Source organism: Sinohyriopsis cumingii, unplaced genomic scaffold, assembly GCF_028554795.1.
Source record: "Sinohyriopsis cumingii isolate HCF-2022 unplaced genomic scaffold, ASM2855479v2 utg001397l, whole genome shotgun sequence".
NCBI classification, from domain to species: domain Eukaryota; kingdom Metazoa; phylum Mollusca; class Bivalvia; order Unionida; family Unionidae; genus Sinohyriopsis; species Sinohyriopsis cumingii.
In genome coordinates, this window is record NW_028315993.1 from 3,207,383 (window position 1) to 3,226,704 (window position 19,322).

General features: G+C 37.4%; 3 protein-coding genes across 6 annotated transcripts in view; 2 read left to right on the plus strand and 1 right to left on the minus strand.

Moving 5' to 3' along the window:
* The window catches only part of LOC149772548 (uncharacterized), a 160,149-nt gene that overhangs the window by 41,252 nt on the left and 99,575 nt on the right, over window positions 1-19,322 (minus strand). The window contains exon 10 of the mRNA XM_089947648.1: window positions 15,351-15,472. Within this exon, the coding sequence (XP_089803774.1) occupies window positions 15,351-15,472 (122 nt within the window). The remainder of the gene's footprint in view (window positions 1-15,350; window positions 15,473-19,322) is intronic.
* On the plus strand, window positions 575-8,120 carry LOC149772549 (uncharacterized). Of its 4 annotated transcripts, XM_089947668.1 has the most exons (4): window positions 575-1,224; window positions 2,363-2,765; window positions 4,333-4,424; window positions 6,302-8,120. In XM_089947668.1, the coding sequence occupies exons 1-4, from the start codon at window positions 973-975 to the stop codon at window positions 6,305-6,307; spliced, it is 753 nt and encodes a 250-aa protein (XP_089803794.1). In that variant the 5' UTR covers window positions 575-972; the 3' UTR covers window positions 6,308-8,120. The 4 variants fall into 4 exon arrangements, with proteins under 4 accessions (XP_089803794.1, XP_089803795.1, XP_089803791.1 ...); XM_089947669.1 differs by lacking the exon at window positions 4,333-4,424 and having other exon boundaries at window positions 577-1,224; XM_089947665.1 differs by lacking the exon at window positions 6,302-8,120 and having other exon boundaries at window positions 958-1,224; window positions 4,333-5,389.
* LOC149772550 (uncharacterized) lies at window positions 5,216-7,470 on the plus strand. Its single transcript, XM_089947670.1, is given in 2 exon segments — window positions 5,216-5,743; window positions 5,745-7,470. Coding segments are annotated over 2 exon segments (867 nt in total). The 3' UTR covers window positions 6,084-7,470.

A 19,322-nucleotide genomic window follows, 5' to 3' on the forward strand; every position in this document is an offset into this window, starting at 1 on the left:
GTAAGTCTTTGGTATGGCTTGGCTGGGGATCGAACCCACGACCTCCCGCTTCCAAGGCAGATGCTCTAATCACTAGGCCACCGGAGTGGAAACACTTTTTTGTAGAAATGCAAATAAAAATATAAAGTCTGGTAAACATCCATAGCATCGTTTTCATTTCTAACGAAGTTCATGCTGGAGAAAGTCCTTCATTTAAAACTATACATCAATAAGATAAACCCATTAAACTGAAAAGCAATATCCCAAATTTTCTAAATATACAAATGCGACAAGAAGTGTATGATACAAGCTGAAGTAAATGAATAGTATAAGTACAAAAGGAATAGGTAACTATTACCTACAATGCTTTTTAACTGTATAATTATATATAACAATGCTGAATGGAATATTCACATAAGTATGTATATTAAGCACGAAAATATAACTGGATAGTATCTCCCCTTTCTTATTAATTGTGAGGGGTCACTGAATGAACCCAATTTCTCTTCAGTCGCTTTTACTAGTAAAGATTTTGTGATTATTAGATAAAAAATATTTATCCTTATATCGCATGAATTTAATTCAATAAAACTATTTGCACTAGTGCAAGGATATTTGTGATGAGAGGTGAATGGGTCTTGTTATGCAATTGAAACAAAGCAATATTGACCATTGGGGGGCCAGCTGAACCCAGGAATGAGGTCACATGACTCGTTTAGCCAATGGAAGATAGTTAAGGAGTATGAATATATGGGTCAGCATCCTTAGCGTCACTTGCAAAGAATTCTTGGAGATACGGGTAGTATATTTAGAGATCATAAATTTTACATTTTTCTTTTTTTTTTTCCTTTCGATCCTTTTAATTGTTCTTGTTTTTTTGCACGATTATTTCTCATAATTCTGAGGATCATTTTCTTGCTCGCACTTTGGAAAGAAGAAGGTTAGTAGAATTTTCTTTATGTACATAGCCATCGTTTAAATTTTGGAAAGACAATGACAAAAGCAATCATTATGGGCCATTCACTTTGTAAATGGTTAGATCGGTATTTGAGGTCCGGGACGGATCTTAGACTAAGTCCGTCTTTTAATGTAACGGAAGTTTGTAATGTAAACATGAAGGGTATCGGGGGGCGCACAATCGATAAGTTTTTGCGCCTTGACATGAATGAAGTCCGCTTAAGAAACCCCGATATTGTAATTCTTCTGATTGGGGACAACGATGTAAACGCAGAGACATCGCCAGAGGTAATTGCACATAAGATGGTCGCATTGGCTACGCTTTTACATAAGAAATATAAGGTTAAACAGATCGTTCTGTGTCAGCTTATGCCTAGATTCCCGGCAACGTTACACCAAGTTGGGGTCGCAGGAATACTAAACCATAACAATGAAGCAGCCGATAAAAACTATAAGGAGATGTACTGTCACTTAGCAAAGGAGGTCAATGATATTGTGCGATCTGAAGTGTCTGCTTATCCTTATTTAACATTTTGGAACCATAATAGCAAATTTGCCTTCGATAGGCCTCATGTGAGGGAGAAGTTTCACTCAGATGGCATTCATTTGTCCTCTAAAGGACAGTGGCACCTTTATAAGTCACTTCGGGGAGCTCTTCTCAATGCATGTTATAAAATAACGCACAATCATTCAACGATAACTAGGCTAGGTTAGCTCTTGTACTAATTTTGCTTTTAATTTTATTTGTATCTGCCCACAAAGGGAGATATCAGGCCAGGTCCCGTACCTGTTCCTTTGTTTTTCGTAAACAACCTTAGTGTCTGCCATTGTGGAGGCACTGGGTCAGGTCCCGTACCTGATCCTTTTGGGACTTGTTCCTGGCAAGCCACTCTGTTCTACATAATAGGGGTTCCCCTTAATATATTTGGTGCCCCCCCCCCCCGGTTAAATGATTATATACCAAATCCTTGTTCGTAAGTATTAATTATTTCACAAGAGGTCCTTTTTGAGTGGCTTCCTGGAACATGTTTCAATATCTTTTGTTATCTGCTCACTTTGGGAGATAACAGGCCAGGTCCCGTACCTGTCCTCTTTTTCTTTTGCACTTTTGCATCAGCCGGTTGGCCTGATAACAGGTCTGGTTGCATACCAGACCGCCACCTTCTATACATAAGCCATTTTGCTAAGGACAAAGGGTTTATATATATATATATATGTATATATATGTATGTATATTTGTGTCTATCAATGAAGAAATTATATCAGGTAACCTTACATGCATTGGTTTGCCAATGATAATATGTTTGTGCATTGTTCATTAAATAATAACATGCCTTGTGCATAGGACCATACGTGGTATTCCATTTTACTTCTTTCTTACTATTTACTATTATGTTTAATACATTCATTTTTCTAACCTAACCAGATCATGCCACCCAAGCGCAAAGCATCAGCAGGGGTTGAACAGGCTGTAAAGAGGGTTCAGTCATCTGGTTCACGGATTAGAGCAGTTGATCGCCAAAAACAGCAGCATGGAACGGGAGCAACACATGCAGATACAGTAGACCAAGCTACCATTGACCGGATAGCACAGCAGGTAGTACAGCACATTACACCTGTGATCACTGCGCAAGTGGACAGAAAGCTGGACCACATCTTGGAGATACTGCATGGGACCACTAGTCCACAACAACCTGCCATGTTGTCGCAGGAAACAGAGCAAGGGCCATCTGCCTCCTCAAGAGCCCAAACAGAAAGAAATGTGGAAACATCCATTGGGGGAAGCATTGCACAGGCTACCTCAGCCTTAACTGGAGTCTGTCATACAGGTATAGGTACTCTGAGTGATTTATTAGCACCTATTAACATATTAGATACACACAGTCAGTCCAACTTTGTAAGCACATCAATTGATATAACTGCCTCTATAACTGATAAAATTAAGCAGCAGATTTGGGCTGGGACATACATAGATTTTCAAAGTCTCCTTTCGACATCCATGGACAATACATATAGATTACAGTGCAATATCACTTCAGACACATCTGAATTTAACCTAGTCCCCATGGCCAGGAAGTCCCCACTCTCGATCAATCAGTGGTTGACAGCATGGAACAGATTTGCTACAGTAATATGCATGAAATCCCCTAGGTTGAGCACAGTGTTATCTCACCACATGGAAATCGTCATGAAGTTGTCTGAGCGCAGGGCTCATTGGAGATACTATGATGAGCAGTTTCGTCGCATGATAGAGAGGGGAGAGGCAAAGTGGGGTTCCACCCACCTTGAACTTTACATGCGATCTGTTCTGGACAGCATTGGTGACAGGACTGCCACCAGTACTGCCACATTACCGTCTGCAGTCTCAAAATCAAATCCCCCAAAAGGGGCCTGCTTTAACTACCATAAGGGGCTGCATTGTTTGGCAGGGCTAGCTTGTAAATACCAGCATAATTGTTTCAATTGCTTGGAAGCCCATCCGTTCAGCAAATGCAAACTGCCCATTCAACACCCATTCAAATTGTTGCCAAAATATGCCCCAAAACAAGCTAGAACTGACAGCATGCAGCCCTTTCGTGGTAGCTACAAACCTACTCAGTCCCAAGGACCTACATCAAACTCCCTTCAACACAGCCAGCAAGGAAAAGGGGAACTGCGAAAACAGTAAGCTTCCTACTCCTGTTAAAGCTGAAAGGTTACAACATTGGTTGGAAGGGTACAACACTGCCATGATACAAATTTTGATACATGGGTTTACATTTGGATTTAAAGTGGGGCACGAGGGTTCTCTGTCCCCATTTCAATCACATAATCTGAAATCAGCCATACAAAATCCACAGATCGTGCAAGACAAAATAGACAAAGAGCTTGAGGCTGGCAGGTTTGCAGGGCCTTTCAAGAGCCACCCTTTCTCGCTATTTCAGATATCACCACTTGGCTTGGTTCCAAAGAAAACACCTGGTACTTTTCGCATGATTCACCATTTATCACATCCTCCAGGGTTTTCTATAAATGATGGTATATCCCCAGAAAAAAGTGTTGTTCAATATCAAACTGTGGAACATGCTATTGCAATCATTAAAAAACTTGGTAGAGGTTGTGTTATGGCAAAAACTGACATAGCTAGTGCCTTCAGAATTGTTCCACTCTGCCCGACTCAGTATCATATGTTTGGCTTCTCTTGGAATGACCTATATTATTATGACAAGTGCCTTCCCATGGGCTGTAGCTCCAGTTGTAAAATCTTTGAATATTTAAGCACTGCATTACAGTGGGTGGCGGGACACAAATTGGGCATTGGTCACATGGTACATGTTTTAGATGACTTTCTTCTGTTGGAATCAAACTATAACACCTGTAAGGAGAAATTAGACCAATTCTTAATTCTTTGTGCAGATATTGGGGTTCCCATGTCTGAGGAAAAAACATTTCTTCCCAGTACAACACTGACCTTTTTGGGCTATGAACTGGATACAATCAAGATGGAGGTAAGACTTCCCATAGATAAACTCCAGAACTGCTACAGTCTGATAACACTCTGCCTACAAAAAACAAAAATGACGCTCCTTAATCTCCAATCCATAATTGGTACACTCAATTTTGCATGTGCAGTTGTCCTGCCAGGCAGAGCTTTCTTGAGAAGGTTGATTGATCGGACAGTGGGTGTGTCAAAACCACATCACTTCATACGCATTACGAAGGACGTTCGGGCTGATCTGCAGCTGTGGTACACATTCCTAAGAGAATTCAATGGTAAATCTTTATTCCTCCCTGATCGCTGGCTGCACTCTGATGCCATTCATTTGCACACTGATGCATCAAGCACAGTTGGCTATGGCGGTGTACTAGGCAGCAAATGGTTCTATGGCACATGGAATAAAGAATGGCAAGCGCTAGATATCACAGTCCTTGAGCTATATCCAATTGTTCTAGCCATCAAAATTTGGGCTCCTCAACTTGCAAACAATTGCATTTACTTTCACACTGACAACAAGGCATTGGTTGATATTGTAAATAAGCAAACCTCAAAGAACCCTTCCATTATGTACCTTGTTAGAGACCTGGTCCTTGCATGCCTCAGATACAACATACTATTTCAAACCTGTCACATCCCGGGAAAGAAAAATGTTCTGGCTGATGCTCTTTCTCGATTGCAGGTGCACAGATTCCGGACCTTGGCTCCACATGCAGACCCAGAACCAGTGTCAATACCGGCACTTCCCAACTTGATTCACTAACAAACACACTTGATACGCTACTGGATAGTACATTGACACGAATGTCAAAAGCAGCCTACCGACGCAGCTGGAACTTATATCGAGCTTTCACTGCAGAATATACATTGGAAACCTCAATCCCAGTCTCTCAGGCTAATATGGCACTTTTCATCTCTTATCTGGTGAACAAGCACTATGCTTCAACAACAATATCCTCATATGTATCTGCCATTGGGTTTGTACACAAAATCAATAATTATACAGACCCTACAAACTCTTTTCTAATACAGAAACTGCTGCAAGCATGCCACAGAAATAAAGTTTCTTGTGATGTGAGATTGCCAATCGATAAGTGTATGTTAGAAAAACTTATCCACGCTACAACTTGCACTATAACTTCTTGGTACAAACAGCTCCTATTTCGAGCTATGTTTTCCTTGGCATTCCATGCCTTCCTGAGAATTGGGGAGATCACAGTGCAGTCCCTTAGCCTCCATAACCCTAATCTGTTGCACATTGATCAGTTGGCTCTTGATCACCATTCCATCACTCTGATATTTAACACCTTCAAACACAGTCAGGGTCAGAAGTTCACTTTAAAAATTAAAAAAAAACAATAATACTGCAGTGTGTCGGGTCTCAAATCTCCAGCGATACATCCAAAAGCGAGGTATGGGTCCAGGCCCAATATTCATGTATCTTTCAAACACACCTATAACTCGGGCAGAATTCAATGCACAGCTAAAACTCGCTCTGCAGTTCTGCAGATTTGATCCAAAATGCTTCAAGAGTCATAGCTTTAGAACCGGAGCAGCAACAACTGCTGCTGCGCAGGGCTTGTCCGATAGTCAGATTCGTGAATTAGGGCGATGGAAATCGGATGCTTTCAAACGATATATTAGATGTTCTGAACGTCACTCCAACCTCTAATTTCTTTTGGGATTTCAGTTAAGCTTGCACACAAAGAGGTATGAGGTGTTCTCAGTTACATTTTGTTTAAAATCCATCTTCAAGTAAATTTTCCATCATGATCATAACCTGGGTAAATATCAGGTTCACCACTAATCCCAACATTATATATAGATATGTTATATCACATTATTTTCATGTCACATAAATACTTGCGCAAACATTTCTTTCCATTTCAGGTCTAGTGAGTTCACAGACCTGAACACTCTGTATAATCACATCAGAATAGCAAGTGGGTTCACTGCTGATAAATATGACAGGAAAAGTACACACGTTGAAACCTCAGCTGAAGTCAAGAACAATATAACTTAAACATGAATATAACAGCATTGATATTTGTTCACTAGGTGCAATCTTCACAGTTGGCACTTCTATCATTCTCATGTGGGAGTCACAAATGTCGGGGAGCAGGCTGAGAAAGGCACGGTTGATGCGGGCCACTGTCCATTTTGGGGCTGCACAGGCCCCATGCAAAGTGGGTGACTTGCATGGTTCCTGTGTTATGGCGGTCTCAGCTCCCAAATGGATTGTTTTTTGGTTTGATGGTTACAAATTTACATTCAGGTCTGAATTTAAACTATGTAGTTTATCACATACTATGTTAAAGTAATTTTGTAAATAACCTTATGCATGTTAGATCATATGAATATATTATTATTTTCAATACAATTGTCACTTATGTGGCCTGCATCAACAAATCGTTTTCAGTGTTATTCATTATGTTCAAATTCTTACTTTCCTCCTTAATTTTGTTATCCTCTCACACACACTTCATCACAAAACTATTTGCACTAGTGCAAGGATATTTGTGATGAGAGGTGAATGGGTCTTGTTATGCAATTGAAACAAAGCAATATTGACCATTGGGGGGCCAGCTGAACCCAGGAATGAGGTAACATGACTCGTTTAGCCAATGGAAGATAGTTAAGGAGTATGAATATATGGGTCAGCATCCTTAGCGTCACTTGCAAAGAATTCTTGGAGATACGGGTAGTATATTTAGAGATCATAAATTTTACATTTTCCACCACCACCCCACCAACCGCCTTTGGTTATAGCTCCCTAGGTGGTAGTTAAATTTGATAAAATAATTGTAGACAGGTTATATCATTTGACGTAACTGGTTTTAGTGTCATATGAATTTTTCAGCAGTAGGCGGTCTCAGCTCCCAAATGGATTGTTTTTTGGTTTGATGGTTACAAATTTACATTCAGGTCTGAATTTAAACTATGTAGTTTATCACATACTATGTTAAAGTAATTTTGTAAATAACCTTATGCATGTTAGATCATATGAATATATTATTATTTTCAATACAATTGTCACTTATGTGGCCTGCATCAACAAATCGTTTTCAGTGTTATTCATTATGTTCAAATTCTTACTTTCCTCCTTAATTTTGTTATCCTCTCACACACACTTCATCACAAAACTATTTGCACTAGTGCAAGGATATTTGTGATGAGAGGTGAATGGGTCTTGTTATGCAATTGAAACAAAGCAATATTGACCATTGGGGGGCCAGCTGAACCCAGGAATGAGGTAACATGACTCGTTTAGCCAATGGAAGATAGTTAAGGAGTATGAATATATGGGTCAGCATCCTTAGCGTCACTTGCAAAGAATTCTTGGAGATACGGGTAGTATATTTAGAGATCATAAATTTTACATTTTCCACCACCACCCCACCAACCGCCTTTGGTTATAGCTCCCTAGGTGGTAGTTAAATTTGATAAAATAATTGTAGACAGGTTATATCATTTGACGTAACTGGTTTTAGTGTCATATGAATTTTTCAGCAGTAGGCGGTCTCAGCTCCCAAATGGATTGTTTTTTGGTTTGATGGTTACAAATTTACATTCAGGTCTGAATTTAAACTATGTAGTTTATCACATACTATGTTAAAGTAATTTTGTAAATAACCTTATGCATGTTAGATCATATGAATATATTATTATTTTCAATACAATTGTCACTTATGTGGCCTGCATCAACAAATCGTTTTCAGTGTTATTCATTATGTTCAAATTCTTACTTTCCTCCTTAATTTTGTTATCCTCTCACACACACTTCATCACAAATGTATATGTGATCATTGCATTGACTCTCTGTGTGTATGTGTGTGTGTGTATATACAAACACACACACAGTGCAATCCCCCCATAACACAAATTCGGATATGATGCAATCCCACTGCTCTTAGTTCTCAGGGTTTACACGTGTATGGGGTTTGCTTATGAACTTGTTATTAATTTCCTATTTTTTTTATACAAATATTTTACTGTTCTGGAAAAGCAAGTTCACAAACGCAATTAGCTCTGTACTTTGTGCAAACAAAATTTATTATCATTTTGGGGGAGTTGATCATGTAGGAATTTGAGTGCAATACGATATATAATACGATCATGGCATGGTTCTGGAAATTTTAAATACATGTACGTGTATTTTTCTTGTACCCGGAAAAATACTTTTTTTAAAGTACGAGAAATACCATGTAAAATGTTCGAGAATGAATTCAGATTTAATACGATTGTGGCTTGGCTTCTGAAGTATAACAATTTCACCAGGTTCTTGAAGTGTTATGCCAAGATAAACATTACCGGAAATGTTACTTATTACTGATCCATGAGTGAAGCCAGTAAGTCATCTTTGTGATTGTCTTCAATTAATTCTATAAATAATCGTTGCTCAGACAATAGCCGCAATGTGTTTCTTCTTTAACTGCATACAAAACTAAGTAGCATACAATGCGGTGGTTGATAAAAGATCCTCACAATTCAATAATCAAAAACCAAAAGCTGCCAACATGTTTGCTGGGCTTGGCAGCATTATTAGACTCAATAAGCTGACCAGTAAACAATGTCCACTTTATTAGCCGGAAATTGGAAAGGTATGAAAATTTACATGCGTTCAGCTTAAATTTTTTATATAAAAGTGACTCGTGACCATTAGAAGTCCGCAGCACTTAGTTCTCTTGTTTTTCATGGGTATGTTGTTTGTTTATGAACTCCTTATTAATTTACTATAATTTATAAAAATATTTTACTGTTATGGAAAAGCAAGTTCACAAACGCAAGTCGATCTCTGCACTTTGCACAATAATTAGTATAGTAGTTTTCACACATTTCTTTTGCTATTCACAAAATCTGAAGTAGAAGTTATATGCAAAGAATATGTTGATTGTTAATTATTCTTGATGTAGTCGTTTCAACGAATAGGCATACAAGCGTTAATTATTGGAAATTTGCAATGGATAAATGTCCACGAAACCTCGTACGAGAAAATTTTAGCATTACGAACTTTGTGGACTGTTCATAGACCCTGGAACAATAATGAACTATACATGTGCTTCATCTTTCTTAACCTAATTGTACTGTTAATTTTCCCATTGAATTCAGATACAAAATGATGTGTGACAAAATTACTGAATAGTTTAAATATATACGCAGTTTTTGCAATGCAATTACAAATTTTATGGATTAATTGCAAGCACCGACGGTACGATGTCAGACGGCAAGTAAACGGTGTTGATACTCTGTTCATGCTGTATATTAGACATTTAATTCAGACACAATGATCTGGGAAAAAAATATTTAATATTGTAAATCTGTGTGCAATTTTTCAATGCAATTACATGCATTATAGATGAACAGCATGCCACGACGGCACAATAGTAAACGGTGTTGATACCCCATCCATCATACACATTAGACGTGAATACACGGTATATGTGACAATGAGTTGTTCTCTGAAAAAAAGTAAAATACTGTAAAACCCCACATTAACGTGACCTAATATTAATGCGATCCAATGTTTTGGACCACAGTCACACAGCAGTACTAAAAAAATCCCAGATACCCGGGTTCTAATTTCGGATCAGGCTTATCCTGTACTCCAAAAGAGGTGCCTGTCAGGATTGTCAAAAAAATAATACAATTTGCCAGATAAACTTTTGATCTCACTAACGACATGCAAAATGTATTTTCAAGATGTTGACAAACCTGCCATAATACGGCGCAATCTGTTTAAAAGCAAGATCACCCCTGTCCTATGTGAAGAGGAGATCTGATTTTAATTAAACTATAACATGGCATGTCATGCTAAAACATGATTTCGTAATGCACCAAACTCCGAATTGGTTGTGTTTCAAGAGAACGCAATTTTATGTAATCTTCAAAAATAAAACAAAAACCACATTCAGTATATGTCGGTTACATGTAGTATGAAGAAATGGTAAACAGTCATGATTGGAGCCGAGGCAAAACTATCCTTTAGCCAGCTTAAATAGCAACAATTAAAAAGCAAAGAGATAAGGTATAATCATCTTTACCATATTACCTGATTGGCTAACAATAGCTAGTGAGATGTATATCAGACTGCTTATTGTGCCAATTTTCATAGGTACGATTAGATTGTGGAACAACCAAATATAGCTGAATCAAAGATAATCTAGATACGTGTAGGAGAACAAAAGTATTACATATCATTGCTATAAATGAGGATCTTACTGCATATAGAAAATGCAAAGCAAAATCATTTAAATTGTCAGAATATTGAGAGAAAAAATCTTTGAGCACTGCACAGATACAAATTGGTGATATTTTCCCCTGTATATCCATAATTACAAGCAAGGATAAAAATCAACAGTACAAGTGAAATACCTGAACATCAGACCCTACGTCAAGGTTCACATCTCCACCACCATGACATATTTCCATGAATCTAGACGACTGATGGTTATTCAACTTATTGTTATGATTTACTTTAATCTTGTCTTGCAATAAAATGTGTATAGTATGCACACAAAGGTTGACTATGTCATACTTTTAATCCAGCCTAGTGCATAAGGTGTCTTTAACAAATAACATATCAGTAGCATCTGAGGTTGTAAAGTGAAAGAGAAATAAAGTACCTGATCGTCAAACATTTGCTATATCATTCTACCAAGAAATAAGAAGACTTGTATCTACTTACATTGCTCCTGTTGCCAATTATAGTTTTATGTTCAATTCAAAACCAAACGTAAGGTCACTGTGCATGAAATATAGGCAGACCTGCATACTCTGTCGAGTCCGTCTCAGTAAGGCAGTCGATTTTTTTCCGTAAGACTGAGAAGTCTTCAGTAAGGTGTAACAAAATATCAATAACTACTATTGTAAAGCTGGAAAACACAATTAAAATTTTGACACAGCAATGATAAATATTATGTTCAACTGAAAAGTTTGTAAGTACGCATAGACTTTATTTACCACTAGTACAGTTGCACAAACCTCTAATTCCAAAGCCTATGCAACTCAATTGCACGTTGCTATCTCTCAACTTGACATAATTCTTGGAAATTCTTTTAAATTTCACATGACGATGGCAGTCATATCTCCTGCGATGAAAAACTACTCAAATTGGCACATGTCATATAAACGTAATCGTGTCCTTTCCAGCTTTTATTCCCAAGAATCTGAATACTCCTTTTTTATTCTTCTGTGCTGATTATTAACACTTTTCTAGGAACTTATTTTCCCTTACGTCTTAAACATTCATCACTTTCTGGGTGTGATTTTTAATTTTTTATAATCAACAAATTGATCAAGCAGACGCTTCACATGAACAAGTAAGTGCAGTGTAAAGCAAGTTAGTGTGGTTCCCTGACTAATTTCACTAATTGTATAATGAAACCCGGATCAAAATAAAACATGGATAAACCAATTATCTGTAATTTTTGGCAACGATCATTTTTCTGTAGTTGTTTCTATTATGCCGTAAGTCCATACTTTAAGGGTAAATTTCTTAAGAACTGGCAGGTTTATATAGGTAACACAGACCTCCTTTGACAAAAAAAAATGTTGACCCTATCAAGATGCATCCACTCACCAAGTTTCTTGATTGTATGCATAACAATCAAAATATCATGTGGTCATGAACTAAATGAAAAACCTGACCTATGCTATTAAAATAAAATAAAAAATTTACATTGTACCTTTTCTGTTTTAAGACTGTGGTACTAACAGAAACACATATCATCAAGTTCACAAGTGTGAAAAATAGCAACCGTGAAAAATAATCATTAAAGAAAAAATAACCCAATGTCAATGAAGTACAAAATATGGTTAATTTGGATCTACTGAAATGAGGTCATAGTGCTCATGAAGATGCATCACAGCGTTTCATGAGTTTATCCAGGATAGCATGCATGCATACAGCCTAATGCATGTGGTCGTGAGCTAACCTAAACCAGTAAAATGAGAAAAACAGGTCACAGTGACCTTTTCTTGACACAAGTGTGGTACTAAGAAAGATACATACAATCCAGTTTAGGGAGAACAGTATCAACAGTAAAAATGTACATATGGGTCACAGCAAGTTACTTAAGGATGGTGTAGCATTTATCAAGATGTACTCTCTTGCTATATTTTTGATTCCAGGCATGGAAGTATTATACAGTACACAATACAACAGTGTGGTCATGAGCTAGATGATTTCTGGCATGGAAGTATTATGCAGTACACAATACAACAGTGTGGTCATGAGCTAGATGATTTCTGGCATGGAATTATTATACAGTACACAATACAACAGTGTGGTCATGAGCTAGATGATTCCAGGCATGGAAGTATTATGCAGTACACAATACAACAGTGTGGTCATGAGCTAGATGATTCCAGGCATGGAAGTATCATACAGTACACAATACAACAATGTGGTCATGAGCTGGATGATTCCAGGCATAAAGGTATTATACAGTACACAATACAACAGTGTGGTCATGAGCTAGATGATTCCAGGCATGGAAGTATTATACAGTACACAATACAACAATGTGGTCATGAGATAGATGATTCCAGGCATAGAAGTATTATACAGTACACAATACAACAGTGTGGTCATGAGATAGATGATTCCTGGCATATAAGTATTATACAGTACACAATACAACAATGTGGTCATGAGATAGATGATTCCAGGCATGGAAGTATTATACAGTACACAATACAACAATGTGGTCATGAGATAGATGATTCCAGGCATAGAAGTATTATACAGTACACAATACAACAGTGTGGTCATGAGATAGATGATTCCTGGCATATAAGTATTATACAGTACACAATACAACAATGTGGTCATGAGATAGATGATTCCAGGCATGGAAGTATTGTACAGTACACAATACAACAATGTGGTCATGAGCTAGATGATTCAAGGTTTATAAGTATTATACAGTACACAATACAACAGTGTGGTCATGAGCTAGATGATTACAGGCATGGAAGTATTATACAGTACACAATACAACAGTGTGGTCATGAGCTAGATGATTCCAGGCATGGAAGTATTATACAGTACACAATACAACAGTGTGGTCATGAGCTAGATGATTCAAGGTTTATAAGTATTATACAGTACACAATACAACAGTGTGGTCATGAGATAGATGATTCCAGGCATGGAAGTATTATACAGTACACAATACAACAGTGTGGTCATGAGATAGATGATTCCAAGCATGGAAGTATCATACAGTACACAATACAACAACATGGTCATGAGATAGATGATTCCAGGTTTATCAGTATTATACAGTACACAATACAACAATGTGGTCATGAGCTAGATGATTCCAGGTATGGAAGTAGTATACAGTACACAATACAACAGTGTGGTCATGAGCTAGATGATTCCAGGTTTATAAGTATTATACAGTACACAATACAACAGTGTGGTCATGAGATAGATGATTCCAGGCATAGAAGTATCATACAGTACACAATACAACAACATGGTCATGAGCTAGATGATTCCAGGCATGGAAGTATTATACAGTACACAATACAACAGTGTGGTCATGAGCTAGATGATTCCAGGTTTATAAGTATTATACAGTACACAATACAACAGTGTGGTTATGAGATAGATGATTCCAGGCATGGAAGTATCATACAGGACGCAATACAACAGTATGGTCATAAGCTAGATGATTCCAGGCATGTACGTATTATACAGTACACAATACAACAGTGTGGTCATGAGCTAGATGATTCCAGGTTTATAAGTATTATACAGTACACAATACAACAGTGTGGTCATGAGCTAGATGATTCCAGGCATGGAAGTATCATACAGTACACAATACAACAGTGTGGTCATAAGCTAGATGATTCCAGGCATGGAAGTATTATACAGTACACAATACAACAGTGTGGTCATGAGCTAGATGATTCCAGGCATGGAAGTATCATACAGTACACAATACAACAGTGTGGTCATAAGCTAGATGATTCCAGGCATGGAAGTATTATACAGTACACAATACAACAGTGTGGTCATGAGATAGATGATTCCAGGTTTTTAAGTATTATACAGTACACAATACAACAATGTGGTCATGAGCTAGATGATTCCAGGCATGGAAGTATTATACAGTACACAATACAACAATGTGGTCATGAGCTAGATGATTCCAGGCATGGAAGTATTATACAGTACACAATACAACAGTGTGGCCATGAGATAGATGATTCCAGGCATAGAAGTATTATACAGTACACAATACAACAGTGTGGCCATGAACTAGATGATTCCAGGTTTATAAGTATTATACAGTACACAATACAACAATGTGGTCATGAGCTAGATGATTCCAGGCATGGAAGTATTATACAGTACACAATACAACAGTGTGGTCATGAGCTAGATGATTCCAGGCATGGAAGTATTATACAGTACACAATACAACAGTGTGGTCATGAGCTAGATGATTCCAGGTTTATAAGTATTATACAGTACACAATACAACAGTGTGGTCATGAGCTAGATGATTCCAGGCATGGAAGTATTATACAGTACACAATACAACAGTGTGGTCATGAGCTAGATGATTCCAGGCATGGAAGTATTATACCTTACACAATACAACAGTGTGGTCATGAGCTACACTTGGATACTTGGGGCTCCCTACAAGGTACAGACCACTGTATAACAGACAATCATTATATTAAATGATATACAAAAATGGAATAAGTTAAGCATGCAATTTAATGCATCATTAACTTAGCAGAGAATGAATTAATAAACATTCCCATTTTAAAACTGGGAAAAATAGCTTTAATCTCACCTTAAATGACAATTAATAGACATTACAATTCCGACAGGGAACAACAGCCTTTATCTCACATGAAGAGTGAATTAATAGACATTTCCATTTCAACTGGAAAATAATAGCCTTTCTCTCACCTGAAGTAGAGGATTGTGCCCATCTCATGATGGAACCTAAGGAATAGATCCAGTTCATCTCTGTCCTCAATCCTCACAGATCCCGATCTATTCATCTCTTCAATGAGACTGAGTGTTACAACCTGATGGAAAGAAATGTAAAGAGTTATTATAATCCAAGAACCTGATAACAACCTGATGAAAAGAAATGTAAAGCATTATTTAACTTATTACAATCCAACAGCCTGATGGAAAGACATGTAAGGAGTTATTACAATCCAACAACCTGGTGGAAACCAAAAGACATGTAAAGAGTAATTATAATCCAAGAACCTGATAACAACCTGATGAAAAGAAATGTAAAACATTATTTAACTTATTACAATCCAACAGCCTGATGGAAAGACATGTAAAGAGTTATTATAATCCAACAACCTGGTGGAAACCAAAAGACATGTAAAGAGTTATTATAATCCAACAACCCGGTGGAAGGAAATGAAGAATTATTACAATCCAACAACCTGATTGAAACCAAAAGACATGTAAAGAGTTATTACGATCCAACTACCTGATGGAAAGACATGTAAAGAGTTATTACGATCCAACTACCTGATGGAAAGAAATGAAAAGAGTTATTACAATCCAACAGCCCGATGGAATGAAATGTAAAGAGTTCTTGCAATCCAAATGCCTGATGAAAAGAAATGTAAAGAGTTATTAAAATCCAACTACCTGATGGAAAGACATGTAAGGAGTTATTACAATCCAACAACCTGGTGGAAGGAAATGAAGAATTATTACAATCCAACAACTGATGTAAATAAATGAAGGGTTATTACAGTCCAACAACCTGATGGAAACTGAAAGAAATGTAAAGAGTTATTACAATCCAACATTCTGATGGAAAGGCATGTAAAGAGTTATTACGATCCAACTGATGGAAAGAAATGAAAAGAGTTATTACAATCCAACAGCCCGATGGAATGAAATGTAAAGAGTTCTTGCAATCCAAGTGCCTGATGAAAAGAAATGTAAAGAGTTATTAAAATCCAACTACCTGATGGAAAGACATGTAAGGAGTTATTACAATCCAACCACCTGATGGAAACTGAAAGACATGTAAAGAGTTATTACAATCCAACAACCCGGTGGAAGGAAATGAAGAATTATTACAATCCAACAACCTGGTGGAATGACATGTAAAGAGTTATAGCCTAATAACTAAAGTGAGATCCAATTAACATTAGAAAAGTTGTAATATGTGATGAGCACATTCAAGATTGATACATACTAATCTATATTTTGCACACTTAAGTTTTCATTGTAAACATTCTGAAAAAATGTTGAAAAATCAGACAATTTCAATCTCTCCCTGAGGAATAAAATGTAATTATACATAATGATACAATACTCCATATCAAAAAATAGGAATCACATTGGAATGCCTGTAAACAAGTTCCTTTTTCATATGGAGACAATCCCAAGTGAAAGATTGAATCAAGTCACATTGTCTTAATGGAGACAATCCCAAGTGAAAAATGGATTCAAGTCACATTGTCTTAAAGGAGACAATCCCAAGTGAAAGATGGATTCAAGTCACATTGTCTTAATGGAGACAAGCCCAAGTGAAAGATGGATTCAAGTCAGATTGTCTTAATGGAGATAATCCCAAGTGAAAGATTGAATCAAGTCACATTGTCTTAATGGAGACAATCCCAAGTGAAAGATGGAATCAAGTCACATTGTCTTAATGGAGACAATCCCAAGTGAAAGATGGATTCAAATCACATTGTCTTAATGGAGACAATCCCACGTGAAAGATGGATTCAGGTCACACTGTCTTAATGGAGACAATCCCAAGCGAAAGATGGATTCAGGTCACATTGTCTTAATGGAGACAATCCCAAGCGAAAGATGGATCATATTGTCTCAATGGAGACAATCCCACGTGAAAGATGGATTCAAGTCACATTGTCTTAATGGAGACAATCTCACGTGAAAGATGGATTCAAGTCACATTGTCTTACTGAGACAATCCCAAGTGAAAGATGGATTCAAGTCACATTGTCTTAATGGAGACAATCCCAAGTGAAAGATGGAATCAAGTCACATTGTCTTAATGGAGACAATCCCAAGTGAAAGATGGATTCAAATCACATTGTCTTAATGGAGACAATCCCACGTGAAAGATGGATTCAGGTCACACTGTCTTAATGGAGACAATCCCAAGCGAAAGATGGATTCAGGTCACATTGTCTTAATGGAGACAATCCCAAGCGAAAGATGGATCATATTGTCTCAATGGAGACAATCCCACGTGAAAGATGGATTCAAGTCACATTGTCTTAATGGAGACAATCTCACGTGAAAGATGGATTCAAGTCACATTGTCTTACTGAGACAATCCCAAGTGAAAGATGGATTCAAGTCACATTGTCTTAATGGAGTCAATCGCAAGTGAAAAATGGATTCAAGTCACATTGTCTTAATGGAGACAATCGCAAGTGAAAGATGGATTCAAGTCACATTGTCTTAAATGGAGACAATCCCAAGTGAAAGATGGATTCAAGTCACATTGTCTTAATGGAGACAATCCCAAGCGAAAGATGGATTCAAGTCACATTGTCTTAATGGAGACAATCTCACGTGAAAGATGGATTCAAGTCACATTGTCTTAATAAGACAATCCCAAGTGAAAAATGGATTCAAGTCACATTGTCTTAATGGAGACAATCGCAAGTGAAAGACGGATTCAAGTCACATTGTCTTAAATGGAGACAATCCCAAGTAAAAGATGGATTCAAGTCACACTGTCTTAATGAAGACAGTCCCAAGTGAAGGATGGATTCAGGTCACATTGTCTTAATGGAGACAATCCCACATGAAAGATGGATTCAAGTCACATTGTCTTAATGGAGACAATCCCAAGTGAAAGATGGATTCAAGTCACATTGTCTTAATGGAGACAATCCCATGTGAAAGATGGATTCAAGTGACATTGTCTTAATGGAGACAATCCCAAGTGAAAGATGGATTCAAGTCACATTGTCTTAATGGAGACAATCGCAAGTGAAAAATGGATTCAAGTCACATTGTCTTAATGGAGACAATCTCACGTGAAAGATGGATTCAAGTCACGTTGTCTTAATGGAGACACGTTGTCTTAATGGAGACAAGCCCAAGTGAAAGATGGATTCAAGTCACACTGTCTTAATGAAGACAGTCCCAAGTGAAAGATGGATTTAAGTCGCATTGTCCTAATGGAGACAATCCCAAGTGAAAGATGGATTCAAGTCACACTGTCTTAATGGAGACAATCCCACGTGAAAAATGGATTCAAGTCACATTGTCTTAATGGAGACAATCGCAACTGAAAGATGAATTCAAGTCACATTGTCTTAATGGAGACAATCCCAAGTGAAAGATGGATTCAAGTCACACTGTCTTAATGGAGACAATCCCAAGTGAAAGATGGATTCAAGTCACATTGTCTTAATGGAGACAATCCCAAGTGAAAGATGGATTCAAGTCACATTGTCTTACTCCCTACTCATTTCTCACTCAATAAAGATCCTAGTTTTCAGAATCACTTAGAACTATATTGTAATGCTGTAGTTGGCTGCATTTTAATGCTGTGGGTTGTATTTTAATGCTGTAGTTGGCTGTATTTTAATGATGTAGGTTGTATTTTAATGCTGTAGTTGGCTGTATTTTAATGCTGTAGGTCCTATTTTAATGATGTAGTTGGCCATATTTTAATGCTGTAGTTGGTTGTATTGTAATGTCATGTGATGTGACTTTGGATTTTTAACATAGCTTTAACAATTTGTCAGTCATTTCGCTATGATGTCTGCAATGTGGCAGTTTATAGCAATGGTTAGCACTGTGGCATCATGCCGCATACATGTAGCATGATGTCCCACCCAGTCACATTATACTGAGACCAGGCCAACCACTCATAACACTAACCTCTTAATGCTGAACGCCCAGCGA

Bases quoted from the DNA above. Each gene is read 5' to 3' on its own strand.
- LOC149772549 (XM_089947665.1), top strand. From the start codon at position 973: ATGACAAAAGCAATCATTATGGGCCATTCACTTTGTAAATGGTTAGAT. The intron at 1,225-2,362 runs GTAATTGCACAT...TAACCTAACCAG, and splicing joins ACGCAGAGACATCGCCAGAG to ATCATGCCACCCAAGCGCAA. The intron at 2,766-4,332 runs GTATAGGTACTC...TTCTTTGTGCAG, and splicing joins AACTGGAGTCTGTCATACAG to ATATTGGGGTTCCCATGTCT.